General features: G+C 51.1%; 1 protein-coding gene across 7 annotated transcripts in view; it reads left to right on the forward strand.

Annotated features, from left to right (window-relative positions):
- The first annotated feature begins 1,129 nt into the window (after nt 1-1,129).
- The window catches only part of UNKL (unk like zinc finger), a 48,622-nt gene continuing 31,017 nt past the window's right edge, over nt 1,130-18,734 (forward strand). For 3 of the 7 annotated variants that reach the window (XM_028508931.2, XM_036021089.1, XM_036021091.1), the window contains exons 1-4: nt 1,136-1,274; nt 2,296-2,505; nt 13,588-13,764; nt 14,181-14,314. In XM_028508931.2, coding sequence (XP_028364732.1) covers nt 1,198-1,274; nt 2,296-2,505; nt 13,588-13,764; nt 14,181-14,314 — 598 coding nt within the window. In that variant the 5' untranslated portion in view covers nt 1,136-1,197. Of the gene's footprint in view, nt 1,275-2,295; nt 2,506-13,587; nt 13,765-14,180; nt 14,315-18,734 lie in introns of all 7 variants that reach the window. The other 4 variants (XM_036021087.1, XM_028508940.1, XM_036021088.1 and 1 more) reach the window with 4 other exon arrangements.

The raw sequence follows: 18,734 nt of genomic DNA on the forward strand, positions 1-18,734 counted from the left end.
AAAGAAAAGAGCAAGAAATTGGAAATCTATCTGAAAAAAAAAAAAGATAAAGAAAACGTCCCCAATTTGGTGAAGGAAATAGTTTTGCAAGTCCAGGAAGCACAAGATTCCCAGACAAGGTGGAGGCAAAGAGGCCCACTCCAAGATACATCATAATCAAAATAACAAAGGTTAAAGATAAAGAGAATCTTAAAAGCAGCAAGAGGCCCTGGCTGGTGTGGTTTGCCATATGGGAGGGGGGAGGGGAGAATGGGCAAAGAGGTAGGATGTAAAGTACCTATAGGAAAGTACCTATGTAAAGTACCTGTAGGAAATAGAGTAGCCAAAGAACCTATGCATGGCCCATGGACATGAAAATGGGGGGGGGTTGCCTGAGGGAGTGGGGGGTGCTGGGTCAAGAGGGGCAAAGGGGAAAATCAAGACAACTCTAATAGCATAATGTAATTTAAAAAATAAAAGAGAATCGGCTTTATTGATGTATAGTTAGCAAAGTCATTCACTCATTTGAAATATACAATGAAAAGATATTTAGTATATTCACAGGCGGCACCCATCACCATAGTGTAATTTTAGAACATGTTCATACTCCCTAAAAGAAACTCCGTGCCTAGGAGCAATGACGCCCTATGTCGCCCCATCTCTCCCACAACCAGCCGGAAGCAATTGGACCCATTCTTTTCGGCCTCCGCACGTAGCCCCGGGTCAGAGTCAGTGAATGAATGACGTGTGACTGAGTAGCCTGTGCAGGCTGTTTCAAATCCCGGGACCTGTTGGCTCCATCTCCTCCTGGAGCCCAGCTCCAGGTGACGCAGGGCAAGCAGAGTGTTTCGGCAGCTGTAGGCGGAAGAGGGGCTGTGAGAGTGCAGGGTGGGTGTGCACTCGGACAACCCGGCGCCCGCGCGGGAGGGGGCGACGCTCTGCACGAGGGCCGCGGGAGTGGCCTCAGCCGAGCGCACGGGGTGTGTCCCTGCCTGGGCTGGGTCTGGGGTCCGCAAGGATCGCCGCGGGAAGTTAGCTGGCCGCTGGGCGCCGGCCGGGGCGCGCTTCTGCCCCGCGGCGCACGCCGGGGCCCCGGTCGGGCGGGACGGGTGGGCGTGGCCCGCGGGGCCGGGAAGGTGGGCTCCCGCCGCGGGGGAGATGTGGAGGGGCGGGGGCAGGCCTGCGCGGCGCATGCGCGCTGCATTGTTTTGACTGAAAATGCCGTCTGTTTCGAAAGCGGCCGCGGCGGCGCTGAGCGGGTCCCCCCCGCAGACGGAGAAGCCGACCCACTACAGGTCAGTGTCCCGGCCGCCGCGGGAGCGGGCCGGGGCGGCCCCGTGCGCCCCTGATCCGCGCCCCCGTGCCCCTGGGCCTGGGTGCCGCCGCTGGGTGCGGCCTGGGGCCCGGTGCCGCCCCCGTCCCACGCCCCGCGCGCCATCCCCGGCCTCCGCCGGCGCGGCGCCCGGGCTCTGGGCCGGTGGCCCTGCGTCCGGCTCCGGCTGCAGCTGCCCGAGGTCGGGTGTCGGCGCCCACGGTCTGGGGTGGCGCCTCGGCTTGGGAGCTGGGGGACGCGCCGGGGGCGCGGGGTCCACGCGCCTGTGTCCAGGGGTCGGGGAGCCGCGCCCGGGCCCCGCGGAGGGCGGCCGTCGGGACTACTGCCGCCTCCGCCCGGGGTCGGGGGCGGTATCTAAGCTTTGGGATCCGGCGCACTTGGGGTCTCGGTGTCGCGCCTTAAGTTGGGAGTCGCGTCTGTGGTCGGGATGGGGGTTGGGGGGGTCGCACCTGAGATCTGGGAAACGCTCCTGGGCTCAGAGGCGGGGAGGCGGCCGTCTGGGGTCCTCTGGAGTCGGAGTGGCGGGCGCGCCTGGGGTCGGGGATGGGGGAGGCGGCGCCTTGGGGGTCCGCGTCGGGGTTCTGGGGGGTCGCGCCTGGGGTCGGCGAACTGTGCCTGGGGTCCGAGGAACGCTCCTGGGCGCGGCGCGGGCTGCGGCCGTTCGGACCCCGAGCGCGGGGGGCGGGGGGGGGGGTCGCGCCTGGGGTTGGGGATGACACTTGGGCTTGGGGGCCGGGGCGCGCCCGGGGTCGCAGTGTCGCGTCTGTGGTCGGTGTGGGGGGGCTGTGCACATTGTCTGGGGGATCAGGACTGAGGTCCGGCTCAGGATGGGGGTGTTGGCGGCGTCCGGAACCACCTGGACCCGGAATGGGGGTCGCGTTGAGGTCGCGTTCCTCTGGGCCTGTGGGGTCAGTTCATCCCGCCCACGAGTTTCCAGGCTGCTCGCCGGCGGAAGCGACCTGCAACGCTGTTTGTCTTTTTAGGTATCTAAAGGAGTTTAGGACAGAGCAGTGCTCCCTGTTTGTGCAGCACAAGTGCACCCAGCACAGGCCATTTACCTGTTTCCATTGGCATTTCCTAAATCAGCGTCGGCGCAGACCGCTCCGCAGGCGCGACGGCACCTTCAACTACAGCCCAGACGTGTACTGCTCCAAGTACGACGAGGCGAGTGGCGTGTGCCCCGACGGCGACGAGTGAGTGTGTGTGTGTGTGTTGGGAGGGGATGTCGGCCTCCAGGGGGACAGCTCCTGTTCCTCTGCCCCTGGACCTGGCCTTGCCAGGGTGGGCAGACCCCCTGGTTCTTTTAAGCACCTGGCACACCTGTGCAGGGGATCCTGCCTTAACTTTGAAGTTTTTCCTGGGATCAAGACTGGTGTGGGGGGCGGGCAGGGCATTTCCCTGTCTTTAGGCCAGTGTGGGAAGGACTGTGTGCCTCGGGAATAAACCTTGCGTGGTTAAAACCGAATTTGTTTCAATTCCTACTGTCATTGCCACACAGTTCTCCAAATTTCTTCCATTAGAACCAGCCCAGCCCTGGCTGGTGTGGCTCAGTGGATTGATTGAGTGCTGACCTGCGAACCAAAGGGTTGCTGCTTCAGTTCCCAGTCAGGGCACATGCCTGGGATGCAGCCTGGGTCCCCAGTGGGAGGCGTGCAAGAGGCAACCACACATTGATGTTTCTCTCCCTCTCTTTCTCTTTCCCTTCTGCTCTCTCTAAAAATAAATAAAATCTTTAAAAAAAAAAAAGCAGCCCAAATGAGGTACAGCTTGGGATAATTTTTGTACAAGAGTTGTCCATTGTTTCTGTAGCAAGAGAGTTTTTTAAAATGTGTACTCACTGTGCAACTATATCTGTAATGTTACTGTTTTTGCTGTTTACATGTTTAATTGAAAAAACAATTTTACACCCTGGCTGGTGTGGCTCATTGGATTAAGCACTGGCCTGCAAACGAAAGCATCACCATTTAGATTCTCAGTCAGGGCACATGCCTGGGTTGCAGGCCAGGTCCCCAGGTCAGGGTGCGCGAGAGGCAACCACACATTGAGGTTTCTCTACCTTTTTCCCTCCCTTTCCCTCTCTCTAAAAATAAATAAATAATCTTTAAAAAATTGTATTAGGCTGTCAGTTATGCAGCATTTTCAAAGTTTAGAAAATCAAGATTTTGTTGGGATTGGTTTTTTTTTTTACAAGTTTCCTGATGGTGTTATAAACAGATGCCTTTATTTTGAAATATAGGGTGGAGCTAAAGTAGGTTTACCGTTTTGAATATGAGAAAACAGAGTTTATTCTTGTATTTATTAATTATTAATTATTGTGTCATTTGTCATACAAACAACTGTAAACTTCCTTTTGCCCCGGCCTGTATGTAGAATGGGAAAACAGAAAAAAGTACAGTCAACTTGTATATTCATGGACAGAGACTGGAAGTTACTCGGAGGTTTTGCTGTTTTTCCTATGGATTATTTGATGGGAGTGGGGAGACATTCCTGCCAGGAGGTAGGGCAGCGTCACTGTGCCTAGGACCCTCTAAGAAAGCAGCTTGGAACCCTTCTGTCCGGAAGGAGATCTGGTTTGGGGGAGGTCCTCAAGCTCCATCCCCTGACCCTCCGGGGGAGATGAGTCTTCAGGTGTGCTCTCTTTTGAAGACTGTTTTTTATCCTGTGACACACAGGGACTGGTATGAATCTGTTTTTCTTCATTTCCACAATGCCTAGGCCAGGGAGTCCATTTTTAATCTGTGGTGATTCTATAAACTTTATACTCTACTGAAAGGTGTTTAGTTAACACAAACTAGTTACATAGTGTTGTTAAGGGGCTTGAAGCCTGCTGAAATAATGTAGCCAGCTCCACCAAGGTTAGGATTGTTTTACTTCTGCAAGGTTTGAAAAGTGCCTTTTTAAATGCTGCTTGAACCAGAGTTTTCTGCAAATGGGTCTTCAGCAGAGAGAAGTTTTTGTCCAGCTGAAGCCTGGTATCAGGTCCCATTTCCCTGGGTTGTGTCAATCACCTTTCTGGACCTTGTATCCTGAGTTGCTCTGTTGCTTGATGTTGGTGCAGGGGTCCATTCATCTGGTGTGTCTGACCCCATCCAGAGTCCAGTATGGGGGATTAGGCGGCAGTATTCACTGGTGTTGCTGTTGGTGCGGGAAAAGAAGCACGCTTTAACAGCTGTCTTGGGTCCCAGAGTCTGGGTGTTGTGGTGTCTATCGGCCTCACTGCTGGGCGTGGGGTTGGGGCCAGTTCTTCTGGGATGAAGAGTGCTGCAGTGAACACCTGTCTGCAGCTGGTCATTTTAAGCTGGGTTCAAACAGTAACTAAGTGATATGTAGTTTATTATAAAAGTATTAAATATTATTTTAAAATAAAAAATATTAGTGTAGTCTGAATGGAATTCAGGTTATCATTGAGAAACTGGATGAGTGGGACCAAGATGCTTGCCTGACATTTTCTGTTTTGGATGTATCCTGTGTATCTGTTCACAGCAAGAAAGACATATATGTCTTTTTTTTAAAAAAGATTTTATTTATTTATGTTGACAGAGGGGAAAGGAGGGAGAAAAAGAGGGACAGAAATACCAATATGTGGTTGCCTCCCACGTGCCCCACACCAGGGACCCAGTGCACAATCCGGGCATGTGCTCTTACGGGGAATCAAACTGGTGACCTTTAGGTTCACAGGGTGGCGCTCAATCCATTGAGACACACCAGCCAGGGCTCACATGTGTTTTATTGAAGATTTTGTTTGTAACTTCTAGTGAGCAAATGTGATGCCTTGCTTCAGACCTTTAGTATGGATTTGACAGCCAGTTGTCTCCCCAGGGGATCCCTCCTTAGTATCTGCTCACTCCCTGGTAGAGAGACTTTCTTATCACCCACCAAAGAATGCCCTAAAGTTTGTCCTGTCGAACATATTCTGGTTCACAAAGGGTTGCTATGAAATTCATAAATAGATACTACCTTTCAGAGCAAGGACAGTATCTTCCTTTTATTTCAGTTCATTTTCTATTTTGAGCATTTGTATTACCAACCTATTATTTTAAAGCATGAATATGTATCAAAGAACAAAGACCCTTCAGCCAACCCTTCAGACAGGTGACAGAAGCCTTGAATGTTGTTCTTGGCACTGGCTGGGGACACCATGGAGCTGAGGCCTGCAGGGGGCAGGGGGGGATGGGGCTTGCAGGAGGGTTGACGCACCTTCCATCACCCTCCTCCAGTGGCCCCTCCCCTGCTGTCATAGCCCCACTGTCACTTGCCCAATCTCGCCATCACCCCACCTCCCTCCCAGTGGTGCCCTCTCTTGATGTCACCCCCTCCACTCCCACTGTCACCCCCGGGAGCCCCTTGCTGTCATCTTCCCCTCTCCATGGGCACCCCCTGCTGTTGCCCCTTTTCTTTGGTAAGAACAGTTCAGGCAGCCCTCAGCTATATGTGTACTTAGTAAATGTTCTCTTTCCTCTGTTAACCCTCCCTCTCGCTCTCATCCCTTCTCTGATGACCTCTTCCCCTGCTGTCACCTTCCTTCATTGGCAGGTGGTCAGTCTCCTCCACTCTCCCACACTCCCCTCCATGAGCATTCCCGCTGTCATCCCCTCAACCCAGTGTCACCCCTTTCCCTTGGCAGGCAGTCACCCTCTTACCCTCCTTACTCCTCCGTCTGTGGACTCCTATCCCGATGCCACGCCCTCGCTGCCACCCGTCTTCTTCTGTAGACCGCTACCCCTTTGGCTGGGAGCGTCCCCTCTTCGTGGGAGTCCTGCGGTCCTCCCATTCCCATTGCCCTTTGTTCTGGTGGGCACGGCCCCTCCTCGGCGGGGGCTGTAATTAGCTGTCCATGTCACATGCGCCCCCCCTCGCCCCTCCTCCGTGGGAACTGGTCTCACAGAGGTGCCGGACCACCGGGTCCTCCCTAATCTACCGAGAAGGAGTTGGCGGTGCAGAAAACTGCTTCTGAGCCTAAGGTCGGGGTCAGCTCCACAGGGGCAGTGTTCCCACCTGGGCGGATCCATCTCAGGTATTTCTTAGGCTGGGCTTCCAGGAAAGCAACTTCTTTGTGGAGGTTTCTTGGGGTCAATCAACATCCTGAAAGCTGCTTGAGAGCGGCATTGGGTGTGGACAGCCCTAGGCCCCCCTCTGGTCGGACTGAGTCGTCTGGGCTGGTCCTGGTCTTTGCACCTGGAACCCAGGTGTGGTGGGGACCTTCTGCTAGCGCAGCTGTCAGTGCTGGTCAGGCATATACAGACTTCAGTTCTGACATTAAAAGAGAAAAACCCTCCCAGCGTCTGCGAGTCCCATCCAGAGACATGTTTTTTATTGGAAAACAGTTCAGGCAGCCCTCAACTATATGTGTACTTAGTAAATGTTCTCTTTCCTCTGTTAACCCTGCTCTTGTCCTAGACAGGCTGTCCCTGACTCCAACAGTTACAAATTTTCTAAAAAAAATCTTACCCGAGAACATTTTTTGTTGCTTTTAGAGAGAGAGAAAGGGAAAGAGAAACATCGATGTGTGCACTGACCCAGAATCAAACCCAAAACTAGTTATGGCTCAATGTTCCAACCAACTGAGCCATACCGGCCAGGGCAAGTTTTCTAGTCTTAATAAGAAATGGGCCTTGGCTGGTGTGGCTCAGTTGGCTGGGCATCTTTCCACCAATAGAAATGTCGCTGTTTCACCCCTGGCTGGCGTAGCTCAGTGGATTGAGCGCTGGCTGTGAACCAAAGTGTTGCAGGTTCGATTCCCAGTCAGGGCACATGCCTGGGTTGCAGGCCACGGCCCCCAGCAACTGCACATTGATGTTTCTCTCTCTCTTTCTCCTTCCCTTCCCTCTCTAAAAATAAATAAATAAAATATTAGAAAAAAAAGAAATGTTGCTATTTTGATTCCCAGTCAGGGCACATATCTGGATTGTGGGTTCTGGCCGCCCCCACCCCAAATCTGGGCTCATAGGCAACCGATCCATGTTTCTTTCTCACATGGATGTTTTTCTCCCTCTCTCTCTCCCTCTCTTCCCCCTTCTCTAAACATGAATAAATAAAATCTTAAAAAAGAAAAAGAAAAAAAATGGTCCCAGCCCTGGCCAGGTGGCTCAGTTGTTGGAGCATCTACCCATACACCAAAAGGTTGTGGGTTCAAATGCCCCCACTCCTCCATCAGATCATAAACCCAGGATGCAGGCTCAGTCCCAGGCAGAGATGCCTAGTGAGGCAACTGATGAGTGTTTTTCTCTCACTTGCATATTTCTTTCTCTCCCCGACCCCTTCCTCTCTCTTTAAAAAAAAAATCAGTAAACATACCCTCCGGCGATGATTTAAAAAAAGAAAGAAAGAAATGAGACTGCTCATCAAGTGGTGTAGCTTTCCAGGTTGCCCCCAGAGATCTGCATTATCTGTTGCAGGGCTCCCCACGGGCCCCTCCCACCTCACTGCTCTTGGGGGCATAGGCCTCTCAGGTGGCCCAGTGATGTGTGATTCCATGGACCTTCTCTTGTGAATCAGGGTGCACTGGTGGGGGAGCTGGTTGGTTTAGAGGACCTTTCTTTGTGTGTAAGGTTTGGTGTGCCTACTCTGTCATACTTGTGTTTAGTCTGACCTTTCTGTCAAAAGCTGCTTTTGCAATGTTTACTTTTTTATGGTATTTTTTCCATTTCCATTTAGGCCCCTTATACCCCATCCCTGCTGCAGTCACCACCCTGGTGTCCATGTCTGTGAGTCTTTTTTCCTTTTTGCTCAATCCTTCTATCCCGTAACCTCCCCACCAATAGCTGTCATCTGTTCTCTATGAATCTGTCTCTATTTTGCTCATTCATAAAAGGCAAAAGATTTATACGATCTGAAGAGAAGCCAGAGTATTTATTTTACTTGTTAGTTCAGTTCATTAGATTCCACATATGACTGAAATCATATGTTATTTGTCTTTCTCTACTGGCTTATTTCACTTAGCATAATGTTCTTCAGGTCCATCCATACTGTCACAAAGGATAAAATTCTCTTCTTTTATATGATTGAGACAATGTTTAATTTTTAAGTCAAGTGTTTTAGGACCTGAGGCTTAGGTAGAAGTCTGTTCAACTTCAAGGTGGTTATAAACTTGTTTAAACATTTTTTAAGGTTTTATTTATTTTTAGAGAGAGCAGAAGGGAGGGAGAAAGAGAGGGAGAGAAACATCAGTGTGTGGTTGCCTCCCACACAGCCCCCACTGGGGATCTGGCTGGCAACCCAGGTATGTGCCCTGACTGGGAATTGAACCTGCTACCCTTTGATTCGCCGTCCACACTCAATCCACTGAGCAACACCAGCCAAAGCATTGTTTAAACATTTTATGAGTGTGCTCTGCTTTCGCTTTTGGGGTAAGGTAGAAAACCAAGGGCAGGTGTAGAACATTAGAGCATAAAAGTCAGGGGGCTGCTTACAGACTAGAAGAAAATATACACTTTTTTGTTACAAATTAGCCAGTTTAAGAGGATTACAATCAGGTGACTGAGTTGGATCTGTAAGAAACCTGTAGGAAAACGTTAAAAGCACTGAGTGATTGCAGCACTTCAGTTCCTCCTTTGGGTAAAGGGCCGGGACGGAGATGGTGACCAGAAGAAACACGTGTCGTGGAGAGATCAGGTGCTCCTTGAAGGCTTGTGGAGGGATGGTTTCTGTCCCCTGGAGAGGGTGATAGCTCGGTGGGTGCAGAGGGAGGAGGTGTACTTCCTGCTGGGGCTCCTGCTCCACCGTAGGGACTAGTGAGGGGTCACCATCCTGGCTCTGGTGTCTGGGGCAGCACTCAGAAGCGAGAGGCTGCAGGGCACAGCCCCGAGCAGATGGACATGATCAACATGGGGGGGGTCTCCTGGTAAAGTCCCACTCCCAGTGTCTGAGGGGAAGGACAACGAGATGACTCCATAGCTTCTTGCCACAGGCTCCACCTTTTCGCCACTCCTCGCCCCTGACCCCTGGACCCCTGGACCCCTGGACCCCTTACCCTGCCCCTCCAGTTGTCCTCCTGCTGTTGCTCATCTGCTGAATCCCTGTCAAGTTGCTCGATTCTGTTCCATTTTGCACCTCAGTCATTTCTGTGCTGTGTTCTCCCCCACCTGTGCCTGAGCTCTGGGGACTGGGAGGGGATTGTCTTGAGTGTCCTTCTCAGCCCCGTGGGTCTCCTGGACTGGCCCCTAGACCAGCAGCATCAGCATCACCTCGGAACTCGCCCTCCAGGTGATGCTGATGTGTTTTGCAGTGTGGGAGCCGAGGCCCAGCCCTGGCCTGGTTTGTGGACTGATGTTAATGTGCAGTGGACTTGTGTTTGGTGGCCACCTTGGTCTCATACGTAGACTGATCTTGGTGTCTAGTGGTCTGAGTTTGGTGGGTCCACTTTAGTTCCAGTTGAGAGTTACTGAAGGGAAAGGAACCATTTCAGGCTCTCCTGGAGATGTAGGGACCGGGCAGTGGTGAGCCCCTGGCATGTTCCTCCCATTCTGCCTCAGTGGTCCCACCTCATCGTGGCGGAGCTGAGTGTGCTGTCTGGCGTGTACCCTTGCACTGTGCCGTTGTGGAGCCCTGTCGTAATTACACTGTTTAGGTCACTGATTGTGGACAAGGTTGAGAACCATGAATGTCACCCTAAATTTGGCAAGTGCTTACAGGGCTGGCGTGGCGCTGCTGGTTGGCAGCACCGAGGCCGGGGGCGGATGAGTGCACTCCTGCTGCGAGGAGGGGTCTGCGAGGAGGGGTCTCCTCCGAGTCAGGCTGGCCCTAGGGGCCTCTTTAGCCCTTTTCCTGCCCCAGAAGGCCACTTGCCCCTGGCACTGGGTTTTCCCTGAGGTTTTCTGTTTGCCTCTTAGATGTTCTTAAGGTGAAGCCATTCTCATGACACATTCTCCAGTATTTTAAGTTCAGTTGAAGTTTTAACTTGTGGAGGAGGGGACCTGTTCCAAGTGAAATAGTAGTGCCTGTTTGGTGCTCAGTGCTGGGGGACTAGAGGCTGTGGCCTGGCTCTAGTTGCCATGGCGATGAAACTGGAGAGGAAACTAAATGATGCTCAGAGTCACCCTGAGGGGCCACTGGGAACAAACGAAAGTTTAGATTTAACGTTTGGGAATTTGGGAGCCCTCTGCCGTTCCTGCTGCAGTGCTGCGGAGTGGTCTCTCTGGAGGAACCTTCGCGGCTGCTCCAGCTCTGGTGTGCCGGGCCCCACCCCCCAGGCCGTGGCGTTCTCATGCTTGACTTGCAGTAGATACATAAACAGCTCTGATGATTGGGACTGTTTTTGTAAAATGGTGGCTTTCCTATTAGTGTAAACTGCTTTACTTTATTTTTTAAGGTAAAACATATATCATATGACATTTACCATCTTAGCTTTTTTAAGTGTACAATTCAGTGGTATGAAATCCACGGACACTGCAGTGCGGCCATCATCACCTCAGTCTCCAGAGCATTCCATCCTCAGAGTGAAACTCTGTCCCCATTAAACAGTGGCTCCTGCTGTCATTTTTTATATAAGCAGATATATATGTTTTCTTGTTCCCCATCTCTTGATATCAACGCCCTCTTCTTAATGTCTTTCCCTGGTCTTACTCCTGGCGCCCCCTCCCTCGTTGCCCACACAAGCCCCGTTCTGAGAGCCGTTGGGCACCCCGTCTTGTTTCTTCCAGAACTGCCGTTGTCTCCAGCCTTTGACGACGAGAGACAGCCCGGCAGGCCCATGCTGTGTGGGCATCGGTTTCTTGGTTTCTTTTCCTGCAGGCTGTCTCTGGGGCCGCCCCCTGCTGCCTGGTTATCTCCCACCAGACTCCCCTCCATCGAGGTTGCTGCACTCCGCCTTCCTGTTGGCGACAGTGCCTGCCCCTCACCGCCCTGAGCTGGGGCCTCTCTCTGGGTGCCTCTCTCACCACAGGCGAGACCAGTGCCTCTCAGTGGTCGCGACCCATCTGCACTTCCTGTCTTGTAAACGCTTTGTTTATTCCTCTGTTCCCTTCTGTGAATTCTTGGTCTCTCTATTCCTTCAAGTGCTCCGTTAATCAGTGATATTAGTCTGTATGTACGTGAAAAGGAGGGGAAGGGTCTCGTGTTCTAGGTCAGGTTCCCTGGCGTGCCAGAGGGTTCCCCATGACTGCTTCAGTTCCCTGGGGGCCAGAAACTGAGGCACATGTCAATGCTGGGTGAAGTCACAGGGAAGGCCTTGGAGTGGCGACTTGAAATAATAATGCACACATAAATATATAAAGTGTGACTTTGTATTAGGGGTTTTAGACAAGGGTACATCAGTGCTTAATATAGTAAATGCCCTAATATTTGAGCCGCCCAGCCTGACCCGGGCACTTTCCCATGGGTGTGTTATGTTTCAGTGCAAATATATAGAAGATCTTCTGTCTCTCACCACTGGTCTTGTCTAAAATTGTGATAAAATATGTATACAAATTTGCCATTTTAGCCTTTTTAAGTGCACAGTTTGGCAGCATTGTTACATTTACAATGTCGTACGACCATCATCACTATTGATTTCTAAACTCTCTTTGTCCCCACGAACAGAAACTCCGTCCCGGTCAAGGAGTCACCCCCCATGGCCCCCTCCCCCAGTCCCTGTTAACCTCTGCTTCCTGTCCCTGTGAATTTGACTGTGTTAGGGACCCCATGGAAGTAGAATATGTAATATTTGTTCTTTGTGTTTGACATCTCTCACTTATCAGGATGTTTTCAAGGTTTCTTCCACGTTGTAACATGTTGGGGCTTCATTTCTTTCATGGCTCAAAATATTCCAGTGTCTGGATGGACCACATTTTGCTTATCTGTTCATCAGCTGATGGTGCACAAATATCTCTGAAGAGCCTTCATCCAGTTTTTTAGGGTGCTTCTCAGGGCTCGCAGTGGGCTTCTAATCAGACTTTTGCTTGGTTGGCCCCAGCAACCTGGGGACTTACCTGGCCCCTTGTATCTTCTCTCCCCTTGCTCCCCGCCTCCTTCAGGTGCTCCATTAGATCGGGGCCGAGCCGTCTGAACTTGGAGCCTTTGTTTCCTCGTCTTATAAGATAGGGGCTTAGATTGGATGATCACCAAATTGTTTTTGATTTTACCTCTGGGTCCTGTTGTGTGGCAGATGGCCACCCATCTATACTCTGCACGGGGAGCCATACCTACAGGAGCTCTCAGCATCCCGGTCCAGGTCCACAGCCTGCTGGGCAGCAGGGTGGGAGCGGACCTTTCCCCAGCCTCATGTGGTGCTCCTGGCCGTCACTGGAGGTGAGGGGCCTTGTCCTCTGATTTGGGGACTTGTAGCAACTGGTCCCTGCCCTGTTTCTCAGGTCGCTCAGGGGGATAGTGCTGCATTTGGTCCTTGGTGCATCCCTCCCCCTCTTGCTGTGTCTCTTGTCTGGGGGACTTCCATGTAGGCTCGGTCCCCATGTTGCACATGTATGAAAACCTTCTGAACCTCCTCTGCAACTGCTGCCTCCCTGCAACATTAACTGCTGTCACTGCTTGGGGAACTGCATGTGACTCTCCCAGGGAGCTAGTGGCTCTGAGCTTTACATGGCCTATGTGACACTGCCCCTTCAGTCCTTCCTCCCCACCTGCTTCTCTCCTGGCCTGTCTCCCACCAGTGTCCCCCTTCAGCCATGGCCAGGCTCCCGTGTTTCTCCCATGGCTCCTCCCTCCCTCCTTGGAGGGGTCCCTGAAAGTACTTGGGTGGGGGTGGGAGAGGCCATCAACCCTTTATCTGATGATGCTCGTCAGGAAACGTGAACGACATGGCTGCATCCTGGAGGTGAACTTTATTTAAAAAGTTATAAAGGATTGCCCTGGCTGGTATAGATCAGTGGATTGAGCGCAGGCTGCAAACCAAAGGGTCACTGGTTAGATTCCCAGTCAGAGCACATGCCTGGGTTGTGGGTCAGGTCCCCAGTAGGGGGCACCCAAGAGGCAACCACACATTGATTGATGCTTCTCTCCCTCTCTTTCTTCCTCCTTTTTCCTCTGTCTAAAAATAAATAAAATCTTTAAAAAATAAATAAAAATTACAAAGGATGATTTTTCAGGGAAATTCAGTGTGGTGTTTTTCTGCCAGGTGTAATCAATGGATTTGTGAGGGTCTGAGTGCCTTGAGGGAGGGTCCCAAATCAGGGACAAGAGCTCTGTCCAGGTGTGTCAGCCCTTCCGTTAGGGCAAATGTTTGGGTGAAGGAGAATGGAACCAGCTGCTGGCCAAGTGCTAATCAGAAATGGAGCAGACTGGCACTGAGGGTTGTCCCCAGGTGATAAGGCCAAGATGGCGTGTGTCACTCCTCTGCTTCCCAGGTGTCCGTACCTGCACCGGACAACAGGAGACACAGAGCGCAAGTACCACCTACGCTACTACAAGACAGGCACGTGTATCCACGAGACCGATGCCCGGGGCCACTGTGTGAAGAACGGGCTGCACTGCGCCTTTGCGCACGGGCCCCTGGACCTGCGGCCACCTGTGTGTGACATCAGGTGAGTGGGGCGTCCTGCACTGGGCAGGCACGAAACCAGCTCACCTCCCCAGCATTTCAGCCATCACTGGTCTTAAACAGCTTTTTCTGGGCTTTGACTTTTATTCTAATAAAATAAAGTTTTCTTCCTTCTGACTTGTATGCCTTGGGAGCTCACTATGGCTGAGAGAGATGAGCGACATCCTTCCTAAACACAACACAGCTGGAAGTCACTGGGATTTGGGTCAAGACTGTCGGCCCAGGATGGGGGTGTGTCTGAGGGGTCCCAAGTGCCTGTCCTGCACCCTCCAGGCAGTGAGCTTGTACAGTGATGAGCAGGGGGGATCCTTAAAGTGACAGACCCAAGTGATTCTCTCACCTTCTGGAAGGGCCTTGGACATACCCCGGAGCTGTAATCGATGTGTTGTTTGGTCGTAGGGAGCTGCAGGCCCAGGAAGCCTTGCAGAACGGCCAGCTCGGCGGTGGGGATGGCATCCCTGATCTGCAGCCTGGGGTCTTGGCCAGCCAGGCTATGATTGAGAAGATCCTGGGCGAGGACCCCCGGTGGCAAGGTAACCAACCCCGTGGCCGTCACTGATGGTGGGCAGGAGTAGCCCTCATTGCTCTATGTAAAGTGATGACCCCCACAGTGGGCCTCGTTACCCTCATCTGTAGATCAGATGGGGAAACAGGCTCACTGAGTCGAGTACTTTACCCTTGGTCCCAGGGGGTGGGGATGGAGTGACGTATGAGCCCAGGCATTTGGCCCCCCCCCGCTTCTCTGAACCTTGATACCACGGCCTCATGGAGCAGAGGTCACACAGCTGGCGCAGCTCCTTCCCAGACATCCCCTCCCAGAGCCGGCCGGTGTTCACGTTGCTCCCTGCCCCTGCCCTGTGGGCCTCCGTGTGGCCTTCAGATCAGCAACCTTCGGTCCCCGGGGGTTTGTCTAAAACATGAATTCACGGCCATGTCCCTTGGGGCTGCAGGGTCCTGTCCCAGCAGCCTCAACAGATGATAGTAAGAGGCAGTGGAGTTGTTTACTTAAAATTTTATTGTGGTAAATACACATAACATAAATTTGCCATTTTAAACCAAAAGTGAACAATTCAGTGGCATTTAGTCCATTCTCTAAGTTGTACAACCACCACCACTGTCTGATGCCAGAACGTTTCCATCACCCTGGACAGAAACCCGTTTCCTGTTAAGCAGTCCCTCCCCTGGCCCCCGGCTTCCTCTAGTCTACCTTCTGTCTCTATGTATTTCCCTGTTCCATATTTTGCCTAAGAGCACTGAAGTTTTAAGAAAAGCCCTGTAAGTAATGATGTGTCTCTTCAGATTTCCTTTACTGATTTCCACACACATAAACAACATTTTAAAACTGTAGTTATTTGGCTCTGCCTGAATAGCTCAGTTGGTTAGAGCATTATCCCAATACAGCAAGGTTGTGGGTTCGATCCCTGGTCAGGGTACATACAAGAATCAACCAATGAATGAATAAATAAGTGGACCAATAGCCCCAGCCAGTGTGGCTCCATGGTTGAGTGCTGGCCTGTGACTCAAAGGTTGCTATTTAGATTCCCAGTCAGAGCACATGCCTGGGTTGCAGGCCAGGTCCCCAGTAGGGGGTGTGTGAGAGGCAAGCACACATTGATATTACCCTCCCTCCCTTTCTCCCTCCCTTCCCCTCTCTAAAAATAAATAAAATCTTAAAAAAAAAGTAAGTGGAATAACAAGTTGGGTTTTTTCTCCCTTAAAACCAATTTTTAAAAGATTTTACTTATTTGTGTTTAGAGAAAGAAGAAGGGAGGAAGAGAGAGTGAGAGAAACATCAATGTGTGGTTGCCTCTTGCGTGCCCCCCACTGGGGACCCTGCCCGCAACCCAGGCATGCGCCCTGACTGGGAATTGAACAGGCAACCTTTTGGTTCACAGGCCCGCACTCACTCCACTGAGCTACACCAGCCAGGGTGAAAATAAATTTTTTAAAAATTAAAAACAAAACAAAACTGTAGTTGTTCAAGCAATGAATTCTCTTACAATGCCTTTCCTCTGCTCATAGAATGTCTGTGCTGGGGCTGTGGTTCCAGGGGTAAATTAAGGTGACTGCAGCGGCCTTTCCCGATTTCCCTCCTACCTCCCCTCCTCGGGCCCTGGTACCATGTGTGGCACCTACCTGGCCAGCACTTGGGACTCAGGACTGGGCCCCCAGCTGGAGCAGCACTGACGACCGTGGCCTTTGGCCTTGTCTGGGTGTGGAGGGTGGCTCAGGGACTCTGTTCCAAGTTTCAGGGGGACCTGCTTGTGCTGTTGTGTCTGTCCTCATGTCTGCTGTCACTGACTGGGCAGAGCCTCCCCACAGAGAAAGAGCTGTGTGCCCGTAGCTACCTGCTTGCCAGCGCCAAGGATACATGCTTCACTTGAGAAAATGCCTTCGAAAATGTTCCCTTTCTTGTTTTCCGTCTGGTAGGCCTCCCTCCGTGGCGGGAAGATGCCTGATACCCACCTCCGTAAAGCGGGTGCCTTGGTTCACACTGCAGGTGTGGGCGAAGGTCCCCGTGCCAGCACAGGGCTTGCTGAGCGTGAAGGAAGTGAGAGGAGGGGATGGGCAGGCAAGGCCTGTAGCCCTCAGTGCCTGCACCCGCCTTGGGGTCAGGAGTGTCTCTAGTCCTGGTGCCCTGTTTTCCAAGTGCTCTAGCTCCCACCAGTGGCGCTGAGACCCACCATTTTTTTTCAGAGGAGCTGTTCCAGACCGCTTCCGCATTTGCACTTTTCATCCATAGGTGGTGTCTAGGTTGTTCATCAGTAGACTGTGTTTTTTAGGGAAGTTTTAGATTTACAGAAAAACGGTGCAGAGTTTCTGTGTCCCTCCTTGCAGGTTCCCTCATTTTGAGCGTCTTGCATTGATGTGCATTTGCTACATCAATGCAAGTTGATGAGCCAAGATTAATACATTATTATTATTAATCACAGTTTACTTGATGGTTAACGCCTGGTGCTGTGCATTCTCTGGGTTTCACAGATGCATAATGATGCATGTCTGCCATTGTAGTATCAATACCCTAAAACGTCTCTGTGCTCAGTCTGTTCCTGCCTGCACCCGCCCCCGCCAGCCCTTGGGACCAGAGACCTTTTGCTCATTGTTTTGTCTCTGTAGTTGTACCTTTCCCGGAATGTCACAGAGCTGGAATCATCCACAGTGTAGCCTTTTCAGACTGGCTGCTTTCACTTAGTCACATGAATTCAAGGTTCCTCTGTGTCTTTTTTGTAGCTTGATAGCTCATTTCTTATTATCACTGAATAACATTCCCTCGTGTGGGTGGATCATGGTGTATTAGTTCATTCACCTGCTGAAGGGCAGCTGGGAGCCTCCGTGTCTCACGGGTGTTGTCACGCATCTCATGTCTGTGTGTTCCGTGTCATTTACACAGAACCTCATATTTGTTGCAGGCACTTGGTCAGTACTTGTAAGTTTTTGTTTTCTTAAAATCAGCTATTTTGTTGTCCAAATCCCTTTTATTCTCTTTATGCCTCTCTATGTGGCTAGCACCACTTGTCGAATAAGAAGTTATTTGCAGTTGGACTTGGCGTGGGTGGACGGTGTGGTCATGTGTCCACCCTGTGCACAGCACTGCTTGCTCCCAGCTGCATTGTGGGGCAGGACTGCCCCCTCCCTCCCTCCCTCCCTCCTTCCTGCCAGGTCCTGGTCCACCAATGTTTGTTTAGTCCGCTGAGCAGACGTAGTTACAAACAACAACGTATTAAGAAGTATAAACTGGTAGTTACATAATAGTCATGTGGATGTAAAGTACAGCATAGGGAGTGTAGTGAATAATATTGTAATAGCTCTGGCTGGTGTGGCTCAGTGGATTCAGTGCCGGCCTGTGAACCAGAGGGTTGCTGGTGCGGTTCCCAGTCAGGATACACACCTAGGTTGCAGGCCAGGTTGCCTCTGGGGGGCACTAGAGAGGCAACCATGCATTGATGTTTCTGTCACCTCTCTTTCTCCCTACTTTATCCTCTCTCTAAAAATAAAGAAATTAAGTCTTAAAAAGTAATATTGTAATAACAATGTATGATATCAAGTAGTTTCTAGACTTTAAAGGGGGGTCCTTTGTACATTGTATAAATGTCTGACTACTGTTCTATACACTAATATAAAGTAATGTTGAATGTCGACTGGAAGCGAAAGAAACCCAGCATATATAATAAGGTGTCAGTTATTAACCAGCCCAGGATGGGGTGGGAGTTTTAGGAATCTTGTCATCATTTACTGTATGTATGTATGTATTTTTAAATGTTTGCTGTTTTTAAATGATCCCGGAGGCTTTTTATGTGTGTGTTTTTGCTTTGAAATAAAATTCAGATGCATGAAATTAATCATTTAAAAATAGATTTTATTTTTAGAGAAGTTTTAGGTTTCATGTGAGTGGGAAGTTCAGAGCCCCAGTGCCCCAGTGCGCCCAGCGCCCCCCGTAGTGGGACACGTGGCACAGCCTTGAACTCGTGCCGCATCACCCCCAGTCCCTCGCTTACTCCAGGGCTAAAACGAACCATGGAAAGTGAGTATTTCAGTGGTTTTAGTGTAGTCAAAGTTTGTGCTATTACTGCCTTTGTCTACTTCTAAAATTCTCTGTAGTTTCTCCAAAGAAGCCCCACACCCATCACCATCACTCCTCATGCTCCCCTTCCCCAGCAGCCACTGGTTTACTTCCCGTCTTCGGATTTGCCTGTTCTCCGAGTTCCACATAAATGCAGTCACACAATGTGTGGTCCTTCATCTCTAGCCTCTCCCACTGAGCGCAGTGATTTTGCGGCTCATCCAGTCCGCAGCAGGCGTCAGTGCTGCATTCCTTTGTGTGGCCCAGTGGTTTTCCTCTGCGGATGGACCACATTGTACATTCATCTGTGGATGAACACTTGGATTATTTCTTCTTTTTGTTTTTAAAGATTTTATTTATTTTATTTTTAGACCCAGGGGAAGGGCGGGATA

This window comes from Phyllostomus discolor, chromosome 3 (assembly GCF_004126475.2).
Source record: "Phyllostomus discolor isolate MPI-MPIP mPhyDis1 chromosome 3, mPhyDis1.pri.v3, whole genome shotgun sequence".
Classification (NCBI taxonomy): domain Eukaryota; kingdom Metazoa; phylum Chordata; class Mammalia; order Chiroptera; family Phyllostomidae; genus Phyllostomus; species Phyllostomus discolor.